At 34.6% G+C, this 27,765-nt stretch overlaps 2 protein-coding genes and 1 pseudogene across 4 annotated transcripts; 1 reads left to right on the top strand and 2 right to left on the bottom strand.

Annotated features, from left to right (window-relative positions):
* Positions 1 to 398: 398 nt before the first annotated feature.
* LOC146921948 (uncharacterized) lies at positions 399 to 11,955 on the bottom strand (annotated as a pseudogene). The gene is made up of 3 exons (XR_015011136.1): positions 11,833 to 11,955; positions 2,283 to 5,630; positions 399 to 2,156 (listed from the first exon to the last, which is right to left on the bottom strand). The product of XR_015011136.1 is annotated as an uncharacterized LOC146921948 (transcript).
* LOC146921949 (uncharacterized) lies at positions 3,991 to 4,332 on the bottom strand. Its single transcript, XM_085711416.1, has one exon. It carries the CDS (start codon positions 4,330 to 4,332, stop codon positions 3,991 to 3,993), a length of 342 nt encoding a protein of 113 aa, XP_085567542.1.
* A 10,903-nt stretch (positions 11,956 to 22,858) lies between the features above and the next one.
* ACR4 (ACT domain repeat 4) lies at positions 22,859 to 27,108 on the top strand. 2 transcript variants are annotated; one of them, XM_085715152.1, is made up of 9 exons: positions 22,859 to 23,111; positions 23,409 to 23,499; positions 24,238 to 24,328; positions 24,424 to 24,469; positions 24,595 to 24,709; positions 24,812 to 24,879; positions 24,980 to 25,570; positions 25,713 to 25,817; positions 26,430 to 27,108. In XM_085715152.1, the coding sequence occupies exons 2-9, from the start codon at positions 23,496 to 23,498 to the stop codon at positions 26,763 to 26,765; spliced, it is 1,356 nt and encodes a 451-aa protein (XP_085571278.1). In that variant the 5' UTR covers positions 22,859 to 23,111; positions 23,409 to 23,495; the 3' UTR covers positions 26,766 to 27,108. The 2 variants fall into 2 exon arrangements, with proteins under 2 accessions (XP_085571278.1, XP_085571279.1); XM_085715153.1 differs by having other exon boundaries at positions 23,110 to 23,152.
* The last annotated feature ends 657 nt before the right edge of the window (positions 27,109 to 27,765 follow it).

Genomic DNA, 27,765 nt, shown 5'->3' with positions numbered 1-27,765 from the left:
GTATACATGAGGAACATCAATTCTAATAGGCTTAAAACAAAACAACAAAAAAAGAAAGTGGAAACCTGAACAGAACCACCAAAAGCCATGCGTCCACAAAGCTGGCAGCAAAACGTGTCTTCATTCACACCAAAACGAAATTATCATTCCTATTTAAATTGAAAATGAAATCCGTAAACATAAGAAATTATCATCATTGTAACTAACACAAAAAATATCCATATTCTAATAAATAATAAATACAAGTTCAGAAGAATACCTTTGTGAACCTTCTAGTCACTAAAACGAGTCTTCCTACTCGCATTTATCGAAGCAAATTGATCGATCAACTCTTCGTATTGTATATTTCGCAACATAGCACTCTCAATTGCTATCATTGCTAAGCCATTAAGTCTTTCTTATAGCATGGTAGACCTCAAATAAGACTTCAACAACTTCAACTTTGAAAAACTTCTTTCTGCGGAGGCAACTGTCACGGGAATTGTCAATAAAATTCTATATGCAACAATTGTATTAGAAAAATAACTAGCGCCTTTCAAAAATCTTAAAATCTGAATAGGTTGCATTTCTTCTTCAGGCAAGATATCCCTTAGTGACCTTAACTCCAGATATAGTTCTCTCCCATCAATATCAGAATTTTCATTATGTTTCAATGCCTGCTCAAAATTACTACAACAAGACTCCAAAGTCGCATTATCCAATGATTTAAACTTGTCAGAAGTCAACAAAAAACCAAAAATAGCTTCATATTGTTGGAATTGTTCAAATCTCTTATTAAGAGATACAACAGCTTGATCAACAAGGCAAAGAAAGTAATTGACCCTAAAAGATTCTTCTTCAGATTGCTCAACCGACGGGGTATTGAAATCCACATCAAACTGCCTTTTTCTTCGAATTATACGCCTTTGAGGAAATACTGGGTCAATATTCAATTCAATGGCAACTTCTGTAGCATCATCCAAGGCCTTCTTAAAACCAGTTTCTCTATATTTCTTAAAAAAAGAAATCAACTCTTTTATTTTTGACATAGCAACGTCAATAAGCATATCATCTGACTGCAAGAGCTTGCTAACCAAATTAATTGCTGATAATATGTCAAACCATATAATTATAGATACTATACACTCAAAATCACCAAGTTCATGTGTTGCTAAAGATTTAGCTTCACTTCTTATTTTAGAATCAAGATCTTTTTCTGACACTTCAAGTAAAGCTTCAATAAAATCTGACATTGCTGCTCTTATAGCTTTGACACTTTCTATGTGACTCTCCCAACAAGTGGATGATAATGATTTTGGAGTCAACCCTTTTAAATTATCTTTCAAAATTTTCCATCTCTTAGTAGAGTTGGCAAAAATAGTATAAATGTGTTGAACAACTCCAAATCAATCTTTAGCTTTACCACATGAGTTAGCCATATCACACAATGTCAAGTTAAGACTATGGCAACTACAAGGAGTATAAAAGGCTCTTGGATTTATATCTAAAAACCTCTTTTGTACACCTTGATGTTTTCCTTTCATATTTGACCCATTATCATAACCTTGTCCTCGCACGTCAAGGATGTCAAGATCAAGATTTTTCAATTCATCTTGTAAAACATCAAAAAGCCCTTGCCCAGTTGTATCATTCACATTCAAAAATCCTAAAAACGACTCCTCAATGCTAACAGAATTTGAAGAAACATCCACATATCGTATTATCAGAGACATTTGTTCTTGGTGACTAATATCAGGAGTACAATCAAGTATCATTGAGAAATACTTTGCTTGCTTGATTTTTTCAATGATTTGATTTTTAATTCTAGAAGCAAGCAAAAGTATTAACTCATTTTGGATTTTAGGCCCAAGATATTTATCCTGAAGATTATCATCTGTAATACGTCTAACATGTTCTTGGACACATGGATCAAATTCATTTAACATATCAATTAAGCCCAAAATGTTCCCATTGTTATCTTCATCCAAATTATGTTTCACTATTGCAATAATTCTTTTTTAAAACACCTTTCCAATGATCCCTTTCTTGCTCAATCAATCTTTGAGTTGTTTTATCAATAGTTTGAAAACTATTCATCCTTTGACGCAACTCATACCAAGTAGTCATGCTCTTAATGTGATCCAAGCTTGTCTCATGCTCTTTAAGTCTAACGCCAACATGTGCCCAATCACTTAAACCCTCGTTTGCTAATTGACTTCTACCAATCCCTCTTTTGAAAACTTTACAACAAAAACAAAATAATCTATCAAGCTCTTTTGAATAAACAAGCCAATCTCTATCACACTTCTCTCCATTTGATAAAGTTCTAGTATACAAATTAGCCGTAAAGCGTCTACCATATTTATCTCTAGGACCCGTCACAATTTTTAAATATCTTTTAGGGCCTTTTGTAGCTACCAACTCAATCATTTTAGACTCGAGAGAATCCCAATTTCTTGGATCAAATATATCTACACTATTGTGAATGTCATTAACATCATCAACATTTTGATTATCATCTTAATTATCATTCAGATTTTCAACCTCAACATCCATACCAACATTGTCATCAATAGGAATAGCATCAACATTATCAACAGGAATAACATCAATGGGAATAGCATCAACATTATCATCAACAGGAATAACATTATCATCGATAGGAATAGAACTATCATCAATAGGAATTTGTGTTTCTTTTACAATAAATTTATCAAGAGCTCCAGTTTGGGATTGAATTAACTCAGCTTCTTTTTTCTTTTTCCTACGCTTCTCAGCGCCAGACTCAGACTTTCTAGTCTTAGGTGGAAAATTAGGAGGCAATTTAGGAGGCATAGAGGAAGATTGGAAAAGTATAAAACCTGAAATTCTTGACTGTTCTTGAGCAATTCCGCAATGTCGAAGATGAACCATAGTAGTCATACAATGTTGAGGTTGAACCATAAAATAAAATTAAGACATAATTAGTAATTAGCAACATTATCAATTATACATGTATGTTTTTTTATGCACAATCCCTGCAAAAAATAAAAATGGCGCAAAGAAAACAACAACAAACAAAACAACAATAACATCAACAGCAAACAAAACAAATCCAGGAGCAAACAAAAAAACAGCAGGAAGAGGACAGCTTGCTGTCATGACAGAGAATAACCAAAAACTTATAAAAGCAGAAACAGAACAATGTCAATGTTGTTTTGTTTTGGAAAGGGGAAAAAGTTAATCAGCCAAACAACAGTTCAACAGTTCATAAAATTAAACCCTAAATCATAAAATTAATCGGTTGAGAGATGATGGGGTATGGTCATAAAATTAAACCCTAAACAACAGTTCAACAGTTCATAAAAACCCTAAATCAACGAAAGAGAGATTATTTACCTAAGTCAGAGTAACAGTCGGTTGATCATGATGATGGGGTATGGTCAGAAATTGAATCGGTTGAGAGATGCAGTTTGAGTAATGAGCAGTTGAGTCGCGTTTGAAACCAAGGAAGAAGAAGAAAAAAACGATATATTGAGTCGCGTTTGAGTAATGAGCGTGCGTTGGTATGTTATGTATCAGAGAAAAAAAAATTTAGTGAGGGAGGGGTACTGGGCTATAAAAAAAAAAATATGAGGCCCATACCCTAGGGAGGCCCGGTTCTATAGAACTGCCTGCACCCCCTAGGGTCCGGCCCTGGAGATGAATAATTCTCAGACCCATACCTTAGAATTCAAACCTTAAGCTTTCATAGCTCTAAATATCCCCCTCTACTTTGATTCCCTTAAGCTTCCCTTCTTTTCTCCCCTTTAGTTCTTCTTTCTTCTCTTCCTTTCTCTATTGTCTCTCAAGCCTCTAATTGCAAACTTGACAATTGATTTTACAAACTAGGGTTATGACTACTCTTAGTCTTATATACTCCCACCATTTCGGCTTAGTTCACTTAACACCTATTGGGCTCAATCATTATTCATGCTAGTAAAATAACACTACTCACTGTAATTCTCTTAATTCTTCCTTTTTACCATTTATCTACATTCTAGTAATTCTCTTAAAGTTGTTAGAAAAAGGATATCTTTGCTGCCTAGTAACAGCTCCCATAAACTTCACTTTCTCCTCTGATAACCCCAGACTCGCAGGGAGACATGCTCCTGTTTCAAGTAAAGCATCATGTCTCTCAAGTTTCATCACATCTTTCTTTTTAGCAACATTCCTATCACCACCTTGAGATCTATACTCGTTCAAGAACATGCTCTCAATAGGCTCTCGTATCTCGACGGTTGTTTTGTTTTTCATTGAATCACATGCAGAAGTATCTAGAAGCATTCTAGTTTGGGTCTTAAGACTATTAGTAAAGATAAGAGTTACCTCCATTTAAGAGAATCTGAGTTTTGTTGAAAATGGAAATCTCCTGCCTTTTCGCCATGTATTTGGAAGTAGGGAAAAAGCGGTAGAGAAACACCCTTTTGAGCTGGTCTCAAGCGGCTATGCTTCTAATAAGAAGTGCATTCAACCAATCATTGGAATTAGGGATGGGAATAGGCTAGGCCGAGCTAGGCTTAGCAAGGCCTAAGCCTGGCCTGTCATATTTTTTTAAAGCCTGGCCTGCGGCCTGTCATAGGCCTACTTTTTAGGCCCGAGCCTGGTCTTCTGAAAGCCTGATACGACCTGCTATCCTGTTTAAAAGCCTATATCTTATAAACATATTTAAATAAGTAATGTGATCTAAGTTTAAATGGATTAGCGAACTAGTAGTTCAATTAGATTAAATTCTCTTTTGATAATCAACACGAGGTTTTAGGGAATTCAACTATATATTGTATCATATTTCGATTCTAGTTTATAATAACACATTTATATATGCAAAAAATTAATGTATACTAATAAAGGTTAAATTGTCCTCATGAGCTTAGCTCAGTTGGTAAGGACAATGCATAAAATATGCAAGGTCTGGGGTTCGAACCCCGGCCACCACCAAAAAAAGAAAAAAAGGTTGAATTATTGAAAAAGTTTACAAATTTATATTTTAATTCAAAGTACAAAATATAATATAATAATAAATAATATTATTTATATTACTTAAATAGGTCGGCCTAATAGGTTATGAGGCTTTTTGAGAGGCCTGTGGCCTGGCCTTTTAAGCTAAATAGGCTTAAAAAAAAGCCTAGGCCTTCTCTATTTAAGAAAAAAGCCTGGCCTGGCCTGTTGTAGGCTAGGTTGTAGGCCCCTATAGGCTGGCATGGCCTATTCCCATCCCTAATTGGAATGTACCTTAAGAGAGTATCAAAACAACCTAAGTTGTTTGTTTGACTCTGAGACTTCATCTGGATTGATAGTGCTGCAAGCTTCTAAGAAGTCATACAGATGAATATTACAGTCTTCATCATCCTTACTTGAGTATTGGTTCACTTACGGAGCAGTGAGAACTAAGTTTTTGATGTCAAATAAGACATGGTTAGCTAGTTGAAACCCCTGATCCACCTCATCAAGGTTGTTAAGTCTTCCATAGTCTCCTAGTGTCATCTGTTCCATGATTTTCTCTTCTTCGTCGCATGAGAAATCACTTAAACTTGGTAGTGGAACGTTTGCTGCTTCTTTTGCTTCCTGGATACGTTTCCGGATTTCTCTCTTAGTTTTGTCTAAGTCGGAGTCAAATAGCAAAGTGCCTGAACCTGCACCACACATATAATAACTCGCAAGGATTTTTTTTGAACAAGAGCTTGCGGTAGAGAATTAAATTAAAAAGCACAAAAGGAAATTACATATAAATTTTCGATTTTTTATGTAGATAAGGAATAAAAATATAACTAATAAAATTAAGATTTAAATCAAACCTAGATTTTAGCCTAGAATAAAACAGAAAAATATTTTTGTTATTTTTAAATAAGATATGGAAATAAAATATAACTTAACTAAAAATATGGAGCAAAAATAAAAAAAGAAAAAGGAAACAAATTTAACCTAAGAAATAGGGAAAATAAATTTTAACCTAATCTAAAAAGATTTACTTCCTAAAAAGATAATTAAACTAAACAAACTCCCAATTATTACTAAAAAAATGCTACCCTATTAAACTAAAAGATAAAAACTGAAAATTTAAAAACAATACAAAAAAAACTTACCTAGACTTACCTAGACCTAATCATAATTTTTAAAATAAGTTTCACTAATTACCTTTTTGACATATCAACAATCCCCGGCAACGGCGTCAAAAACTTGATGGACGAAATTGACAAGTGCACCAAATCGTAACAAGTAATAAAGTAGTAAGTTTATCGTTCCCCACAGGGATTGTCGTTCAACTTAGTAATTAATAAAACTTCTTTCAACAGATGAAAGTTAAATAAAAGTGAATAAAATTGCAGGGTTGAATTGCCCTGTCTAATGCAAGATTAAGTTTGTGATTCAGATTATTAACGGAGATTAGGGAATCCTTGAATCCCTCTTCGTCTTTGTTGGAATTATCTTTTTAAGAAACAAATAGATTATGTGGTGCCTACTTATGCTTTAATGAATCCAACGGTAAAACTCATACAAAGTTTCTCACAACAACTATTGCCGGACTAACCTAGGTTTAGATTATGTACGACATTTTCCAAAGAAAAGAGTAATGACGGGAGGAATTGAAACCTTAACTTCCTAACCTCTATAAGAAGTGGTAATTAAAAAAGCCAATGGAATTGATATAATTTTGGGTTGTCGGGGCCTACTTCTATCCTACATATCATTCTTCAAGATTACACTTGTATTTAACAACTTGAAAAAAGCATTAAAGAACATGCTTATTCTAATATAAATCGAGCACAATAAAAGCATAAACTGAATGAAAAACTTTACTAATAATATCCAACAAATAAGAAAGAGTTCATCTTGAAACCCTAATCAAGAGGTTTAGTTGCTCATGACAACAAACATCATAACAAAACAATAGAAAAACATATCATATAGAGAACAAGAGAAGGAAAAATACTGCCTTAAAGCTCTAATGTTTGACCCTTGCCTTGAACTATCAGTGTTCTGAATGAATTATTATGTGTTCAAGGGTCTCAATTTATAGCATATGGTTACTTAGGGTTCAAGAGAAGAAAACTGAGTTTTTTGCATCGATCCAACTTGGAAAACAAGTAAAAACCCAATTATGGCCATGTTTGGGCGCCTGGAGCTACACACAGAGGTGCCTGAGGCAATAACCAATGATGTCCCAAGCGCAGGGGCGCATGGGGTAGGCGCATGGGCGCCTGAGGCAACCCCTCATGTGCGTTTTCGTGCCGCTTTTGATTGTTCTTCCGTCTGAAAACTCCCAGGAACTTGTAATGTATTTTCTTCACTTTGTATTGTCTTCAACAACCTTCTAAGAACCATTGGTCTTCAATTTCATATCCTTTATCCTTCGCGTGATGTCTTGATTTGTCAATTTACATGATTTATCACTACAAAATGCTCAAAACACCCATAGAGTTCCATGATCTATGATAAAAGTGAATTACAACGAATCGAGTAAAAACAATACAATATTTTCCTCAAATCATTAACAACTTCTCTATCTCTCAGCTTATTTGCCTTCAAATATGTTGGGCTTTTATTTTGTGCTGGCCGCATTTTATTAAAACAAGATGTTCTAGCAAGATGCTAGACCAGATATCCTAGGCATGTTAGTACGACACCTTAGCTTGAGGTGAAGTATTATGTTTTGCAATCTTGAAAGATTTAGTTTATGTGTGATATCACTAAAAATTTGATTAAAGATATGATTCACGTAGCTTGTGGTCCAAGAGGTGTGTGTTTGTAGAAGATGCCTTTGTCGGTTTGTGCTTTATTATGTTATTTGTATTTAATGTCCCAGAAATTTTAGGTAAAATTATATATGCTTCTAGAATATTGTAGCTGAAGACACTTATGGATTAGATGTATTGTTTAGTCTGATTGATCATCAAGGCCATGCATTCTTTGGCTATATAAAGGAAGACTCAAACCTAAAGAAGACTGCTGAAGCCGGAATTGAGAAAAGTGTCATTCAAGGTTTTGGTCTGTACTTAGTTATTTGTGAGCCACTCTTGTATCAACCTGATGTATTGAGTTGGACTATTAGTTGAGTTGTATTTGTGAACCTCTCTAAAGCTTTTAAGCAAATAGTAGGTTTTGTTTATTGGAGTGTGTATCCTTCTTGATTGTAATCATTGTAATCACGGGTTGTGTGATTGAGAGAAAGTGAGATGGGATCTCATATCTAGGAGAGTCTTAGATAGAAATATCATGGGTAGTGATTAGGTGAGAAGGTTGTGAACCAGAGGTTGATCACATAAGACTTCGAACTAATACTATTATAGTGGAATTCCTTCATAGCTTGGATGTCCCCAGATGTAGGTGATGTTGCACTGAACAAGGTTAACAAATATCATGTGTTATTTCCTTCATGCACTTTACTTTCAAGTTGTTTATTGTGTTAAGTATTTGTTGTTAAGTGTCATGGACATTGTATTCGACATTTCTGGTGTCCTGGAATCTTATAGAACATATGTCCTCGTGCCATAATTATAAAATGCAATGAAAATTACTAAAAACATAGCCAAAAATGTCATATGATACTTTGTCATCACTTTTTCAAAAAAAAAATTATTTACTCTTCTGATAATTGCTAATGAGGTATTGAACAACAAAGACTAACTCTTTACGAGTAAGTTCAGAAAATACCTCATCATCATATTTTTGCATCAAAAGATGCTGATGCCATCATAACCAAATTTTATTCCTCTTCATCAAAGTCATCATCAAGAACTTCTCATGTTTACATGAGAATTTTCTTGACTTTGTTCTTGAAGTTTTCCTTCTTAGGTTTGTGATGACATGTCATCTTACGTTATTTTTAGCATGTTTTTCAGTCAATTTTAGTAGGTTTTACCATAAAAGCATAGGATTATTAGATCAATTGCCTATGATTTCGGGATATTTGTAATATTTTCTATATTTGAGTCTGTAATTATATTCTTCCCGAAACATAGCAATTTTAGGGTGTTCTTGAAATAATTCACGAAGAAATCAAGCAAATCAGGCAAAGTAAGACATCCAAAGATTTATGTGGACCTTGGGAAGATGAAGAATGAAGATTCAAGAGGCCTCAGAAGACTTAACAAAGGGAGGAATTCTGTTCCCAAGTTCCAAAACATCTTAAAATGAAAAAAACACCTCAATAGGCGAAGAAAACAGGAAAACATGAGAAAACGCACTGAAGCGCCCGACACACCACAAGGGGCGCTAGGCGCCCCATAATAAATGTACTAAAGCGTCTGGTGCATGCCAGGTGGTGTCAGGCGCCTCAGCGTGTGTAATGCCCTACTTCTATTAAAGTGATAAAACACGTGAATATTACAAATATTCAAGAAATAGATGTCACGTCTTCAATAAATCTCAAATAGCATGCAAAAAAAAAATTCTCAAAATGTCGCAGCAGATAAATAGCATACATCTCCAAGTAAACATGTCATAAGCAACATAAATACTTCACCAAAAAAAATCTTCAGTCTCAACATATGAGTAAAAATCTCGACAACATATAAAATAGTCAACACAAAAAGAAAAGAAAGACCGACACCCTAAATCAGCAACTCACGAAGCAACGATAAGCTAATCCTACTCGTCGTTTACACCATATTTAAATATAGTGAGGTGGTCAACCGAACGAGCACTGGGGGGTTAGTTACACATTATCATAATTAAGCATAATAGAGTAAAAAGGTAATCATCAATCTAAAACTTCAAATGAATAGGTAAAATGGTAATTCAACATCAATATAATCCATCAATATATATATAGGTTCATATTATCGCAAACCACAAAATTACGCAATTCACAAGTATACAACTCATCAAGTATGCAGATCACCAATCACAACAATCACCAAGCACAGAAGCAATTATGACTCATGTCAAATCATGCAATGCGCCTAGACACAACTTCTATATGCATGTGGTACCAATCGTCACCAAGGTCGTCACCTCATGATGCAACAAATACATCATAGTCGTCGGTAATAATCATCGTCAATAATTGAATACAAAGTATTCATCGTCGTCAATATGGATATGAATATCCGACTCAACAAATAATGCATGAACATATGACTCAACAACAATGCATATGTTCACACAAATCGTCGTCAATATTATACATGCAATCGCCATAATCAACATCAACATTTAGCATGTATAAGTTCAACACCTCAACAACCAACAACATATATATCATGTTATAATTCATCGATATAAACACCGTCATCAAATTCAACATCATTAGCATAGTCATCAAAAGTTAACACTTTCAAATAAAGTCAACACCTTGACCAAAAAGTCAACAGTAAGGAATTCAACACAATAAACATCAACTCACCCTCATTTCATTCTACTTTAATCATAAACATGATTACAAGACATTCCTTAAGTTACCATACCATTAGGACATAATTCGGCAAATCTGTCTATTGTTCACAACTTTAAAAGCTTAAGTTACCATACCATTAGGACATAATTCGGCAAATCCGTCTATTGTTCACAACTTTAAAAGCAATTCTAGAAATTCAACCAAAACTAAGTAAACATGTTCAATTGCCTCGACAAAGCATATACACTACTCACATATGTTCATAGTAGCTTAGGCATATGAGTATCCTAGGCCAATTCCAAGAAATCACGCCAAGTTTGTCTCATTTCAGAAAAACAATCATTTTGATATTTTCAAAACAAGACATCTTATTTCAAGTATGTAAACCTACAATTCAATCCTAGTCGATCATATAATCATGAACATTTGCCACATACAAACTATAAAGTCTTAGTTCAAAGTTTCACGAAAGTTCATTTGTAAAAATCCTAAGTTCCGTCTATTCCCCTTATTACCAAAAACAAAGTTTCATGCTATTATGGCTATGCACCAAACCTACATGCTTCATCTAAATCCATTAGAATTGTAGACCAATCATGTAATCACCTTCGTTCACAAAAAGTCCAATTTTCGATTATTTCCAAATACCGATTTCGTCTCAATTCAAGTTTCTTACCATTTAAGAAATCCAAAGTGAGAGCAAGCAAAACATGTTCCAGCAAGTATATTATTGAAAAACAGCAAAAGAACACACTTAAACAAGTGCATAGGACCCCTACACGTCAACCCCCAAGCACCCGAACGCTGAACAACACATGGTGGTGTCCCTGTATGGGCGCCTGGCGCCAGGAGTTTAGCGCCTAGCGCTAGCTCCCAGGAAGTGGGCGTCTAGCGCCATACCTCAGGCGCAGCGTCGTGAAAATGCGTTTTCGTTGTGTTTTCGGCCACGAGTTTTCGCCAATTTTCCCCCAAAAGTGCTTATTTAGATTTCCCACTCACCCAAAGCGATTAAAGACTTAAGGCTCAAACACATCGAAGAAGCTCTTTTCTCGACACTTAAAATAACTTATGTAACAATTGAAATGATTTTTCTTAATACACCAAAACTTTAACAACAACAATTCATCTCTTTCAAAATCAACTCAATCTACAACAACTCAACTTATCAACACCCAATCCATGAATTGACATTATCAACAACACCCAACAACATCCATAACATATAATCATGAGTTCATTCACAATCCAACAACAACAACATATTTCACCAATTTGAGCAAAAACAACAAAGTATACATATCAAAACATCTTAAGCATGTAAATTAAACAACAACAACTCAATTAACATCAATTTCACACATCTAAACTTAGCATCAAAGATAGAACACGAAAATCATCATTAAAATTCTCAAAAGTCACTTTTCACAATTAAACACTTATGAAATTAAGTGGAAAAACAGATCATGGCTTAAATTATGAATGTACACTATCCCCCTTACCTCAATTGAGCACAATCCTAGCTTGGGATTCACTTTTGCTCCTCAAATCTCTACCCTCTTCTTCCCTCTCCAAGCTCTTCTTCTCCCAAAACCCTTTTTTTCCATTCTCTAGCCATTTCTCTCTCTACATCTCTCAATGTTTGTGAAAATGAGTGTAAAGACCTAATTTCTCTTAAGACTAGAGTTTATATAGGCTCTACATAAATGGGCTCAGCCCTGAATTGTCTTAATGGGCTTAAGGTTTTCTCTAACTAATTCACAAAATTTTCTACCCACTTAACGGATAAAAAAATAACGGATAGTTACCGACTCTTAATTAATTGCCCCAACTAACTAGTAACTTAGTAAGAATATTTATTGCAACCCAAACCACTAAAAATAACTCTCGTAACCAAAAGACTAATTTACCCTTGCTCACCAAAAGATCAAATTACCCTTGAGTCCGAAATGACTAAAATACCGTCCTTAAGCCAAACTATACTAATCCCGAATAAAATACACACAGAGACAATTAATCACATACAAGCACATGTAAACACACATAATAAACAAATAAAATAATTCTAGCAAAAACTGGGCTGTGACAGCATGGCAGGCACATGCGCCAGGTGCATGGTATCAGGCGCTAGGCGCCCTGTTTCTTGTAAAAATAGTCACTTTTCATGAATTTTTCGCCCTTGGAAGCCCATGTTTTAAGCCTAAGTTGGGTGGAAATTTTCCCTATAAATATCGTCTTCCTCATTCACAATTTCTCGTTCACAACTGGAGCAGTTCAAGAGGAAGACGATTCTAGGAGCCGGAGGAGATCTATCTTCTCCTATCTTTTCTAGGGTATGTTTTTATCTTTTTGTATTTTGTCTTAGTTATCATGTGTAACTAGATAATTATAGGCTAGGGTTCTAAGATGAACCAATATTTTTTTATTGGATAATTATTTAATATTAATGTCGTTTATTTTATTTTATTTTCTGTTCGGTATTAAGTTTTATTAGGATTAGTTTATTATGGCGAAGTGCAACCCTAGATTAGGTACTTAGGTTGTCACATGACCTAACATTGCTATTACTATCTGGATGCTTATATCTTGATATTTATATCCTTATACTAATAATTAATTGTCTAGGAAGTAAGTGATTAATAACTAGACGAAATATAGCGAAAGCGAGTTGGCCGTAGTAGTAAGTACTTAGGAGGTGACATTACTAATATTGAGTAAAATCTGCTAAACATAGGATGTAACTAGTTAATAATTAGGGAAACAAGGACCAAGGGGAGTGAACCTAGTAAGACTATTATCCTTGACCTCTAGGTAAGGTAGACGCTGATAGGGATGCCCGTTTATAGAACTACTTAGGGGAGAATGATATTATGCTATGAGTGTCCTAAGATTCATAGATGGGAAGAACTTCGGGAACATTGGCCTTCATTGCCTTTGGAAACCTAGTTTAAGCCAATTTAAGGATCACCGTGCGATCAGCAGATGTAGTTAGCCATATGAGGGATAAACCTAGATCAACTGAGATAGTATAGACCCCGCACGTAAGGATCAACGTGCGATCAGCAAGTGCATCTTGACAGTCGACTAGGTTAGAACGTCTCAACAGCCTCATCACTTGTATAGCCTACTTAAGATAACTAAACGCGACATGACTGTTATTCAATATCCAACAAAATTAATAGGGGGGATGCAAAGAGTCCTAACCGCTGCTTACTTTTCTGCAACCAAACCAGGTAACTTGCTCTGTTGCAAATAGATAAAAATTGCAATCTATAACCATTAACTCTTTTATTTTATATCATCAACTTAAAATAATTAATTTGAGTTGTTTGGAAGAAACGGCAGTCCCTGTGGATACAATACTCTACTTATCAATTTATTATTCGGCAAACGATTTGGTACACTTGTCTAATACGACCATCAACTTGTCATTATGAAGATCATGACAATCAACAATGAAGTGATCAGGTTTCTTTCAGTTGAAGCAAACCTTTGTTTCATCTTTCTTTTCTTTGTAGCTTGATCATCAAGATCCACTACTTCTCACATGAAACCTTTTTTTCTACTAGTTCAGATATTGAAGCCTCTTGGTCAGAAAAGTCATTTCTTCAACATTGGAACCATCTTCAAAATCTCCCTTTAGAGCTTCTTATTCAGATTCTACAGCTTGAAGTGCTTTAGCAGCTTTACCTTTAGACTTCAGACATATGTACTTGGACTTCTTAGTTGGTGCATCACCTATAAGCTCCATCTCATAACTCTTAAGAGAGTTTATCAAGTTCTCTAAGCTAATCTATTTTAAGTCCTAAGCTTCACAAATAACAATAACCTTAGGTCTCCACTTATCAGGAAGACTTCTCATAATCTTCTTGTCATGATTAGGTATAGTATAACTCTTATTTAGAACATGAAGCCCAAATACAAGAGTCTGAAAACCTTAAGAACGTAGTTTCAATATATTCACCTTCCTTCATTCTGAATAGTTCATACTGTTGAACTAGAAGATTAACCTTAGCTTCTTTTACTCATAGGTTAAGAAAAGTTATATAAAAATGTTATTAGCATTAGATATATTAATAGTTTTAGTGAATTGTGAATGAGGAAGAGCTCCAACCAAAATACCACTACTTGAGCTTCAATAAAAACGAGAGGCAAGATCTAGGCCGACGAAGGCACTAAGTTCAACCTTATCTAATAGACTCCCAAGGACGCTAAGAGAAGGAGGCACAAGACGATTGTAGAAAAGTTTGAGCCTCCCAAGCAGATCTTCTCCAATGGCCACGACCTCTATTTAATACGATGTCTCACCTGAGGGGCCTCTCTTCCTCAAAAGTTGAGAACGGGAAGGAATCACATTCCACTGAGAAATCGGGACCCGAGAGTCCTCGTCGTTACTAGCAAGGTCTACCAATTCAGAAGAGGTCATCCCCACTTAAACCTCCAGGCGAGTGATATGTCGCCTTTTCTTCGAATTTGAATATGAGGCTAGGGCATGTCACCTGCGGCAAGAAGCAAAATATCAAAATAACACGCAAGAAAGATTACGAGACAGAGAGAGATGGTAATAAGAGAAACTTACCCAAAAGGGAGATGGATTTGGTCATAGATTCGCACATCAGAAAATTGAGATATATCGATTCCCAGGTTCAGTTTTGAAGCCTCCTCTATACGTTTTTTTAACACTATGAAAGGGTGGAACATATCAATAAAGTCCTTCAAATTGTGATATAAAACCTATAAGGAGAGCCTGAGAGCCAAAGTGGGAACAAGCAACTTCTCACTCCCATGGACGAACGGGTCCGTCAACCAATAAAAATAAAACGTTAAGGTGCACATGCTCTCCCCGCCATTCCCTACCGTATGGACACAAATGTTGGGGTAGGCCAGCGGTCGAGGCATCATAGCCACAAACTAAAACTTGAATTTTTTGATGGACTCCTTGTAGGGCTCAAAGAACTTAGCAGGGTGTTGGTAGAAGGAAATGAGCCCCATATAACTGAAACCTTTGGTGGCATCCGATTGAAACTGAAATATAGAGAAAAAATTCTTCACCTCGAGACTGACCTGGTAACACTCACATATACGATTGAAAGCCTCTATATAACCCTAAAACTATGGATGGATTTGAGAAGGAACATCGTTGACCCAAGGTAGAACCTTAACATGAAAGGCCGACAAAGGGAGTTTAACCTCGATGACCCGCAATACATTGTTATACATCGGGAGAGAATGTTCCCAACAAACCACAAATGCAATCCTCAAAGGCCAGAGGCTCAACGACCCAATCATCGGGTGAGTCCAATAAGAACGAAGGCTTGAAATCCCACACCTTGTTTGGATAGCTGAAGGTTGAAGGCATGCCCGAATAGACTTATTTCAACAAGGGGAAAGATTCGAGATGTCCTACAAGAATGATAAGGTCGCTGGTTGGGTAAATCATCTTCTTTCCCACAACACGCAATCTAGTGAAAGGAATACTAAAGAGAGGTAGAACAAAACAAACTTAATCCATAACCAGATTTAAAATAAAAATTCTCATAACAAGATTGTGATTTTTATCCCTCTTACCGCCACACACTTTTGAGCCACCATAACGACCCAACGATAGCATGTCGATAAAACATGCACGTAAAACAACAAAGAATGAGAAGCTAACCAATAAGAGAGAAAGGGGAAACACTCACCTGATATAGAAGGAGAAGAGGTCGTGATTCAATTGAGTCACCAGATGGTTGGAAAGAAACAAGGTAGTATAAAGATCCATAAGCGGGAGAGAGACAGAGAGATAGAATAGTAAGAAATAATGGAAAGGATCCTCCCCACAAATAGGCATCAAACCTATCCAAGTTTTGAAGGGATTCAAAGGTCGAAAACGAAGGGTGTTATCCAACAGATACGATCTCTTTAGTAAGCGAGGTGATATAACGACACACATTATCACCTAGGAAACATCATTACGCTTTTATGGGATAAATAGGTCTATAATCATCTATGCCTCAAATATAACCCCCTCAACAAAGGGAAACAACTATCGACTAGAACATAACCTCAAAGCTTCCAAGATAAACTTAAGGAGTTTACAATAAAGAGTCATCCAAGTACGCCCACGAGGTTCGAACACTCAAAAACCAATTGGTCGTAAGCTCTGGTAGCGAGATTACCAAAAACCTCGTAGGCCTGTTCAAATCTTGGTGAGGCCCTTCAAAGTCCAAGATGACAAGGTCTGACAAAATCCTTGCCTATATAGACGGGTCCTTGGAGAAACTTCTATCAAGCGACAGTCTGGCCCCCTCAGCCTATATCTTAGAGGGTAACTGTTTTGAACTATCCCAAGGCCCAATCCGTATAAGCTCGGGTCCAACCCGAGTCCACTAATCAGGCAACACCATACGATGGACACACCATATAACCTACTGGATCATGGTATGGGTTGAGAGTTACTCACGTTTGTATAGGGCCATGAGTTTCTCGTTTCCCTGAGGGTTACTCATGTTCGTACCACCAGGTACAACTGCAGAAGCAAGGGTTACAGTTAAGCCTAGTTGATCACTATATATACCCATGCTTAGCATTGGGTCAGGTATGCAACTTCTTACCCATTCTATATTCACATAATCTCTTGAATCCCTCACTGACTTGGGCGTCGGAGCGCATACAGGTACACCACCCCCTCTCCGGTGGAGATGGACCTGAAACGGAAGACTAAACATAGATAGGCTCAAGGAAGACAAACGAAGCTCAGATCTCCATCAAGTCAACAAATCTTAACTAATAAACCATCTTTTTAGGTCCAACCGGATCAATTATGTATTCAATCAGACAGTAGTTCTGATGGATCAAGAAAATGATGATTTTCTCTTCATTTGATTTGACTGTTCTGTGCTTGGGGTATTTGGAAAGAAATTAATTATCACATTTTTCAGTAAAAAAGGGCCATCTCTGAACAATTATTTGATAAAGTGAACCTTCTACCTTTTTGGTGGTCTAAAGCTAAATACGAAAAAAATTATCTTTTGATTTTCATCTTTTGTGGGTTCATCTTAAGCGTTTTAGTTTTATTATTATATAGCTAATGACTTTGTTTTCTTCCAGGCAGGGACATAACTGACTACATAGGATTAGGGGCACTCGCCACCCCAAAAGCAAAAGATTCTGATATGATATTGAAACTTATATATCCGCCTCCTAAAGAGCTATGCACTTCTTTTAATTATGCAAATTTACAGTGTTAAAATTTCTTAACATGTTACTCATTTCAATGCAACTTTCACTACTATAAAGCAATTTTAGCTGCATAACAAACTTTAGGGGTTATTACATTTACACACTCCTATGCCATATATCCAGGACATTTTAACTCGCTCTTTCCAATAAGTCAGGTTCATCTAAATATTTCACTTTTTTGACTAAGAGGAAAAAAAAATTGTAAAACACCATAAAATTCACCTTAGAGAAATTAATTACCTTTTTCTTTTCAAAGAACAAAAAAAAGGCATCATTATTACTGTTCCATTTATAATAATATTTCTATGACTCAAACTAATTGTTACTTTAAAATACTAATGAAACATTAAGTATTTTTCTCATTAATATAGTATTATTTATTATATCTCGTACCAACAACACTAATAACCTCTAAAGACAACTACAAAAATAATAGTGATATAATTGTAATAATCCGCAAACTTCCTTATCTAAATAATTCATACTGATACCATTGTTAATCCTAACTAAGGTAATTAGAGAAGAAATTAGAGAATGAACTAAGAAAATTAGTAAGTCCAACCACTTTTAGACCCAAACTTAGAAAAAGACACAAGGAGAATTACCATGTTTAGGGAAGGCAAAAGAGTAAATGAAACAATCACCTATATATAAGAAAAACCCCAAACAAAGTCAGAGTTTTAACTTCATTTCCTCACCTCTCTCTCTTACTCCCTCATGTTGCTCACCCTCTCTTCCATACCAAACCCTCATTCTAACCAATTCCTCCATTCTGAAATCAAAACTCACAAGCAATCATGTAATCTGAAGGTTTAGTTTAATCTCATGGAGAAAATCTAGATGAGTGAAACTGAAATTAGGAATGAAGATGTGGAGCAAAGGAAATTAGGGTTTCAAGAAAGAGAAGAAATTGAAGCAAAAGCAAGTAGAATTAGAGAGGAGAAACAAGCTTTGGAAGCAATTATCATCATCAATTAGAGGTGGGTTTCCCCTTTTCCTCATCCCTCCTGCATAATCTAAATTTACTATTTTTGGGTTATGGGGTTAGGAATTAGCTGAAGAAAGTAAAGGGTCCATTATGCATGTTAGATTTTAAGAGTAAGGTTGTTGCATTAATTAGTTTGTGTACTTTTGCTAAATTGATAGTGAATGATAAAATGAATTAAAGGTTCATAGTTTTAACTACTTAATTGGGCTTTGCGGTGAAGTGTGTAACACCCAAGGCTGATGAGGGTGTGGAGTGGTCGCCGGTGCACAAGGCACGACAATGAGCGGCTCCCGTCAGCTTCTAGACGACCGAATCACATCGGAATGAGAGGGATCCTGAGGCCATGCAGGTATGTGACTGCATGGTTAAAGGAAGACTTTATAAGAATTGTTTGGTACTATCTATATCAACAAGATGCATCTTCTTTTCGGTAGCTCATTCCATAAGAACTCCACAGTTAAGCGTGCTTGACTTGGAGCAATTTTGGGATGGGTGACCTACTGGGAAGTTTCCCGGTGAGCGTGCGAGTGAGGAAAAAACACGCTGAAAAGACTCGTGTTGGTTTGTGGGGTTAGTCGGCAATCCTAAAAGCAGTTTGGGATGTTACAAATGGTATCAGAACAGACCTCTCTCAGTACGGTGTGGTTCGGGGACGAACCAAGCGAAAGCTGGTGGGCATGTAAGACCCAAGGCTGATGAGGGAGGGGAGTGGTCGCCGGAGCACAAAGCACGACAATGTGCGGCTCCCGACAGCTTCTAGACGACCGAATCACATCGGAATGAGAGGGATCCTGAGGCCGTGCAGGTATGGGACTGCATTGGTGGGCATGTAAGACCCAAGGCTGATGAGGGAGGGGAGTGGTCGCCGGAGCACAAAGCACGACAATGTGCGGCTCCCTGCGGCTCCCGACAGCTTCTAGACGACCGAATCACATCGGAATGAGAGGGATCCTGAGGCCGTGCAGGTATGGGACTGCATGGTTAAAGGAAGACTTTATAAGAATTGTTTGGTACTATCTATATCATCATGATGCATCTTCTTTTCGGTAGCTCATTCCATAAGAACTCCACAGTTAAGCGTGCTTGACTTGGAGCAATTTTGGGATGGGTTTCCTACTGGGAAGTTTCCCGGTGAGCGTGCGAGTGAAGACAAAACACGCTGATAAGACTCGTGTTGGTTTGTGGGGTTAGTCGGCAATCCTAAAAGCAGTTTGGGATGTTACAAAGTGATTATTGTTGCATATGAAAATGAAACTTTGAGGATTAACTAGAATTTCCTTGCAGTTTGGGATGTTACAAAGTGATTATTGTTGCATATGAAAATGAAACTTTGAGGATTAACTAGAATTTCCTGCATAAAATAGATTTAGTGCGTGATTTTTATGAATTTATTGATTTTGAATTTTTAGACGGGTCCAATTGCATAACGTCAATTTAAAAATTGGCTACTCCTAGTAAAATATTCAAAAATGTTTGATTTCATATGACGGATTTACTTGATGGTTTTATGAACTTCAGTTATGGATTTGTTTTTGCAGATCAGTTTTAGTGTACGATTTTTAGACAATTTATTACTTTGAATTTGGATATGGGACCAAATGCATTGTTGTTGTATGTGTATTGGTTATCATTAGAAAAATTTACAAAAAATTATAACTTCAATTTATATGTCTTTTATGGCTTTGATTAACACATGGTTTAGTAGAAAATTCTGTTTTTATAATCTATGTATACTTTCATGTTCTATGTTTTTCTAAGAAGTCTTAAATGATGAAAGTTACATGAAAAGATGATGGTTGATCAAAAGGTGAATTCGATGTTAAATTGGACATTCCTTAATATGTTAATGTCTCATAATTGTTTAGATGACTGATAAATTGAGTGGGGATATTAGGATTCGCCCTAGCTAGGTGGATTCTCCGTCTACGACGGGACGCGTAAGAAGTGGTAAACCAGACACTGTTTATCAGAGTTAATCTATCTCCGTCTTACCTAACGATTGCTAGAATAATTTTGATTATCGAGGTTTTCCCACGTTCGGTAACCTAGAGGATTGCTTATATTATTTATAAATATAATGTTAAGAGAAAATGATTGAATAAATATGTTTATAGTAAAGAAATAGTTGAAGTCTGTCAAACGATTATATTTGAATTCATGACTATGTTTACATCTCATGACAAATCTTGTTCAATAACAAGATTGTATTTTATCTCACGTCTGGAAGCTCACTAAGATAATTCATATCTCACCCCATGTTGATTTCCATTTTCAGGTATAAACGGTTTTAAAGTATCACTAAAGACCGAATTACAGTCAGAGTCTAGTTTCAGGGTGTTTCCACATTATTGTATTTTGTTCACAATTGTTAATTATGTAAATTTGTAAATGTATCTTGTAATTCAAATTATTTAATGTTATTTTAATTGAAGTTTCAAGTTAAAATTTTAAAGTCAAATCTCATTTGAGATGAAAATGTTTTAAACTCTTAGGATGGTATAATAATAAATGTAACTTATTTTATCATTGAAAGCAACACAAGTGGTTATTTTCGTAAGAACCGTACACAACTCAAATAAAATATATATATATTTTTTAATATATATATTTTTTTGGTCAGGTAGCTTAGTGACTAGAATTCACCTTATAAGATGAGTAAGTGGGGTATTCAGGATTCGAACCCTGTCCCCTGCATATAATAATGCATTTGTGCTACCAACTGAGCTATGCTCACTGGACAACGCAAATAAAATATTTATAATGAAATAGAGACTGTTAAAAAAAATGCTGATACATTTTATAAAAAAATTAACTAAAATTAGTTATTTCAAAGACAACTTACCAACTGAGCTACACTTACGGGACTTCTAAAAAAAACTCTTATTGCCACTTTAATTGATAACAATTTACAATTTTTCACTTTTTTTATTATTGGGCCTTGTGGTACTTGTTTAAAAACTAGAAAGAAAAAAAAAAAAGACATTTTCATGGAAAGCAACATTTTTTTTTGCTTTCTTTATAAAAAAATAATTTTTCACTATTATCAATACAAAAATTTTATATTAGTTTTCTTAACAAGTGAACTATGGACACTTTTCAACACTTTCCTTTATTTTCAATATATCAAATTTATGGTAAATGGTTTTTGAGATTAATAATTCTAAAATGATTGGAAATTAATTTTTGTGCACTAACTATAATTTTTATAGGTCAGTTCCAAAGATATAATATCTACGTGGCTTGATTTGGATTTAGATACATGTGTACAAATACAAATAATTTCAGATTTAAATTGCAATAATCATGTGCAAAATCCCTAAAAAAAATAAAATCATGGTGCAATAATAATAAAAAAGTGATCTGGTAAATCCTGATTCATAATTTCATAAAAATAAAAAAAGAAAGTAATTTCTGATCAATAAAAAGGTGATATGGTAAATCCCGGATATCAGTCGAGCTTCCCATCATTCATTGATTCATTCCTTAAACTTTGGAGTTTTACTGTTGGAGGACGTTAGAGCATACTAACTACCACTAGTACCTATATTTTCGCACTCATCAATGGCATGCCATATCACAACATAAACAATTAAGGGAATGAAAATTTTTGTTTCTTTTTTTTATAAATGGACGAAATGATAACTCAAACAAATAGATGAATCGAAGTTCGAATCTTAATCACAACATCCAATATAACAACTTCAATATTTTTTTAATTTAGAATTTGTGTTTGATATTTTTATATTTTTTTTTTCGTGTTAACCCGTCAATTTTTCATAGAAAATAACTTTGGTAATCTAGAGTTTGGTTGTGATGTAAATATAGTACGACCAAGAATTGTTCTACCAATAATCGAATTCAGGTGTAAATAATTTGTCCTTTGACAAAGCTCATTGTATGAATAACATTAGTTTCGTTTTTGTTATCGAAGAGAATTGTGTTAAATATGTTTTTATTCCATATAAATATTCAAACTTTTCATTTCAACAACCCACTTGGGTTGACATGTTGGTATTGACTTGTGACCTGAAATTGTGTTCATACTCTCTGATGTCGATTTAAATGAGTTAATCTAACTTCCTAAAAAAACTTTTTATTTTAACCTTTTAAAATTATCCTTCAACTTTTTGGTTCCATTAAAGTTTTGCATCAACTCTTTTGATCTATCCTTTAAATCAAAGTCATCTCAATCATTTAAAATATTTTAGTATTTTTTTTTTTTTTGGAATAATATTTTAGTTATTACTAGCATTTACACTCTCTATATTCTTCTGCACGTGGTTCATTTAACACTTCACGCGCTCATCAACAACACTACCACCATCATTTCGTCCTTCTTTTTATTCCACATCGTAACCGTGTGTGCATTTACCATTTTACTAACGTGCGCCGTTAGTTACTATTTTCATTATTACTACTTACTTTACTTCTATAACATTCTGTTATTTTCATCTTCTTCTAACAGAAACAAAAAATTACTCCCAAAAAAACAAAAATAAAAATAGGAAAAAAAAAAAAAGAAAGAAAGATAGTGACATAAAATAAGAAAGAGGGTCTGAAATTTTTTAGGTACTTTTTTTAAGTTGCAGGTTTTGGAGCATCGTGTCGGGGTGCTTCTCATTATTTTTTATTTTTTCTCTGTTTAATAATTTTTTTAATTATAGAATTAATTATTATTTATTGTTATTAATAGTATTTTATTTTAGTAGTGAGAGAAGATCAAAAGTGTCTATATGAGATCCCAGTGGGTTGTTTTTATTTTTTTAATTTTATTTTATTTTTATTATAAGAAATTGAAACGTATTTTTTTGTGTATATATATCCACTGTTTCTTTGTAACAACAACAACAACGTTGTTTTTCACAGAGAAACTCTTCATTTGTGTGAGAAAGAACCGAACCAATCTAGGAAAATTTACCCTACCATTTCATCAATCCTTAATCAAGAACTATAATGGGTAAGTTCTGTTTTTTTAATTTTTTTTGTTTTCTTTGCTTTCTCGTGCTTTGTTCTTAGATTTCTGTTTCATGGTTTTGAACATTCTTAAATTTTTTGATGTTTTCTATGGTTTTTGTCTTTTGGGTTTCACCCTTTTGTGTGAATGATTCTCCTTTTGTTTTTGTTCTTGTTTTTTGTTTCTTTGGTTTGGAAATTTAGATACAAGGTTTATGTTTCGTTAATGCCTCAATTAGTTAACACAAATTGTTAATCGTGAATTTTCTTGTTTGATTTTTTTTTTTTTTTTTTGTGTTAATCATGAATTGTGTTTTCTCTCTCACTTTCTTTCTGGCTTTTGGGTGTGTTTAGTTAGCAAAATATGGTTTAATTAACAGCTAAGCATGTTTAAAAAAGCTTATTCTTTTATGGGTTTTTGGCTTTCTTCAATAAGTGGTTATTCTTGTGTTTATTCATCTTCTTTACAATTGGTCACTCTTTTTTTACACATCTCACTTTGTCCCAAGCCAAAATATTCCTCTTTTTCTCTCTCTTTCTGCTGTGTTCTTTTTACTACAACTTGGCTACAACTTGCTAAACAAGGTTACCTTAACCCATCATTATCCTATTATATGTATATATTTAATGTTTCTTCTTACTAGTATTATTGAGTTTTTACTAGCTTTTGATTTTCATTGGTTATGTTTTTTATGTTCTATGTTTTGATTGGTTTGTTTGTTTTTGTTTTTCTCTTTCATAGCTTTTATTTCTGAAGTCAACATGAGCTATTCTCAGTCTCATTACATGGATGATGAATATGAGAAACTCTTTAGAAGAATGAATCCTCCAAGGTACTAATTTTTTTTCCATTTTAACATTTAGCAAAAATAGATACAAAATTTCAATGATTCCTCATTATTTTCTACTTGCTGATTTGTTTTTTCAGGGTTGTAATTGATAATGGAGCCTCTCCAAATGCCACTGTTATAAGGGTATGTTTATTTTTCTCTTCTGCTCCTTTTTTTGAGTATGCTGTGATTTATGTTTTTATGGTTAATGAAAAGCTTTTTTTGTTGTTGAAATTTTGGAGTAATGAAAGTTAATTTGTATTTTGTAGGTTGATAGTGCTAACAAACAAGGAATACTTCTTGAAGTTGTTCAAATCCTCACTGATCTAAATCTCATCATAACTAAGGCTTACATTTCTTCTGATGGTGGATGGTTCATGGATGGTAGTAATTTTTTCCACTTTTTCGCTAAGTATGTATATTGATAATTGATAATCTTAACTTTTTGAGGGGAAAAGTTTGATTTTTTATGTTCTGGTATTTCAGTTTTTAATGTAACTGACCAAGATGGAAACAAGGTAACAGATGAAGTCATTTTGGATTACATTAGAAAGGTGAGTGTCTCATTTGGTTATTTTTGTGAACTTTTGTGTTCTTTTTTATTGTACAAAACCACTAACTATGTACATTGTTTGATGCTATTTATCGATTTAGTCTCTTGGTCCTGAATCCTGCTTTCCAACTACTATGAGATCTGTTGGTGTTAAACAAACACTGGACCACACAGCAATAGAGCTTATGGGAAGTGATAGGCCAGGATTGCTTTCAGAAGTGAGTGCTGTTCTCACAAACCTCAAATGCAACATAGTGAATGCGGAGGTTTGGACTCACAATATGCGCGCAGCAGCAGTGATGCATGTGACCGACGAGGAAACAGGTTCTGCTATAACTGACTCGCAGAGGCTTTCACTAATCAAGGAGCTTCTGTGTAATGTGCTTGGTGGTGGAAACAGGAAAAGAGGTGCTAAGACTGTTGTTACTGATGATTCGACGCATACTGATAGAAGGCTTCATCAGATGATGTTTGATGATAGGGATTATGAACGTGTTGACGATGACGATTTTGATGAGAAACAAAGACCAAATGTTGATGTTGTGAACTGGTCTGATAAGGATTATTCTGTTGTTACTATTGAATGTAGGGATAGGCCAAAGCTTGTTTTCGACACTGTTTGTACTTTGACAGATATGCAATATGTGGTTTTTCATGCTAATATTGATGCCGAGGGGCCACAAGCATATCAGGTATATATCATTTCACCACTTTAATCTTTACAAATAAACATGGAAACAGACTTGTGAGATTCCTTTGGTTGCTTGGTCTGTACTTTGCTGGGTTTATAAGGTGATTTCATTGGTTAATAGTATATTTGATTGTATATTGTAGGAATATTACATCAAGCATATAGATGGGTCCCCTGTAAAATCAGATGCAGAAAGACAGAGAGTGATACATTGTCTTGAAGCTGCTATTGAGAGAAGAGTTTCTGAGGTGAGGGACTTGATGTTAGTACTTAGTGATATTTGGATTGGCAGTAAATTTGTCAGAATCACGGTATGATGCCGTGATTTTAACAAAAGCTACACTTTAGAACTTCGAAAATAAAATAATCATGATAATATCGTGATTTTGCTAGTCTCATTTTCAAAGCATCCACTTAATTTAGTGATTTATGTTTTCCTGCAGGGACCCTCTTCATTGTTTATCTTGTATATTGTTAAACATTATCACCTACTTTTCCATGTTAGATAATCTATTCTTAATTTTCACTCAAACTTTATGTTGACCACGACCCTTTATTTTAAATAACATGTGAAAAATCTTGCTAGTTGTGATAATGGTCCAAGGTTAGTTGAATAGCAGTTGATAGACTTTGACCACAATCTTGTTAGTTTACTTTGAACTTAACCACAATTTGTTGGCTTGACAAAACCTAAACAATATTTTAGTAAATAGTAACAATCTTCTGAATCTTAACTATTGTCTTTACATGTTTATTTTATACAAGTGGCAATTAGGTATTCTTGGTTTATCTGTCTACTGCTAATATAATTTTTATTTATATGACTACTAATTTGTCTTTTGTTTTGTTAATTTGTTAAGGGCTTGAAGCTAGAACTCTGCACCACCGACAGAGTCGGCCTATTATCGAACGTAACACGTATCTTTAGAGAGAATAGCCTCACAGTTACAAGGGCAGAAGTAACAACAAAAGGAGGAAAAGCTGTTAACACTTTCTATGTTCGTGGAGCTTCTGGTTGTATTGTTGATTCTAAGACAATTGAATCCATTAGGCAAACAATTGGTAACACAATACTCAAAGTAAAGGGTAGTCCTGAATCTGTACCTCAAGATTCTCCTACAAGATCATCAATCTTTAGTGGTCTTTTCAAGTCTAGATCTTTTGTTAACTTTGGTTTGGTTAAGTCTTACTCTTGAATCTTTAAGAAGCTATTGTATTGTACAGTTGAAAGATTTGGAGATGCAAAAAGGGTTAGTAGAGGAAGTGTGACTTTAGTTTCAGGGAGTAGGAACACTAGTAGTATATCTCAGAAGCTTGACCCTTTAGGAAGTGTTTGGTTGTAAATTCTTAAGTAACCTCTTATGCTTGCTTTAACCTTTTAGTTTTTCACTAATCACCTTGGATCCAATCGTTAGTTGGAGAAATGAAGGCAAATTGAGAACCTTGATTGTGTAAACTTTGAAAGTTTTAAGTGTCATCATTTGTATATATACTCATTTGGTTTTTAGTAAGATTGTATATATTTTTTTATCTTGTCTATTACTCTTCTTCTGTAATCCTGCTTACTAATTCTTGCATATGAAGATGTGTCTGCTATAAGATTAGCTTCATTAATAATTTAAAGAAAATGCACAGCTTAGAGCATTGTTTAAGGAACTAAAAGAGGTAGGTAAATTGTCCACAAGTCATAATTTTGTCCATAAGTTATACTCAATTAGAAAAAATGCAGAAATTGCTAGGTTCGGACACAGTGACTAGAGTTCGAACCTTGATTCCTCTCCTTATGTGTGAATTTTTAATAACTATTGTATCTTTAAGATGAAGTTGTATTTTCAAAATGAAGTTTTTTTTTTTGCAGATAGACAAAATGGTTTCACACACAAGTGGAAGATATTCGAACCCTGATCATGACGTTGAACCTAACAATTTTGGCATTCTTGCCTGTTAAATTAGGATTTATGGACCGATGAAATTTCTTTTATTGCTCCTTAATCAATATGCCATCAGGACAATCATTAGCAGACTTGTTATTTTGACAAACAAATTTGAAGTAATTATATGGTTAAAAAAGTTTAAATATGTGATTAATTATGTTGAATAGACGGTTAATGATATAATGAATAGGTGTTGCAACTCGTTAACCATAAAAACAACTCAATCACTTTTTTTTTTTTCCTTCAAGGGTTCAACTATATA

This window comes from Medicago sativa, chromosome 5 (assembly GCF_051527215.1).
Source record: "Medicago sativa cultivar Bolivia chromosome 5, Bolivia_mono, whole genome shotgun sequence".
Lineage (NCBI taxonomy): Eukaryota > Viridiplantae > Streptophyta > Magnoliopsida > Fabales > Fabaceae > Medicago > Medicago sativa.
This window is presented reverse-complemented; position numbering and strand designations above follow the sequence as displayed.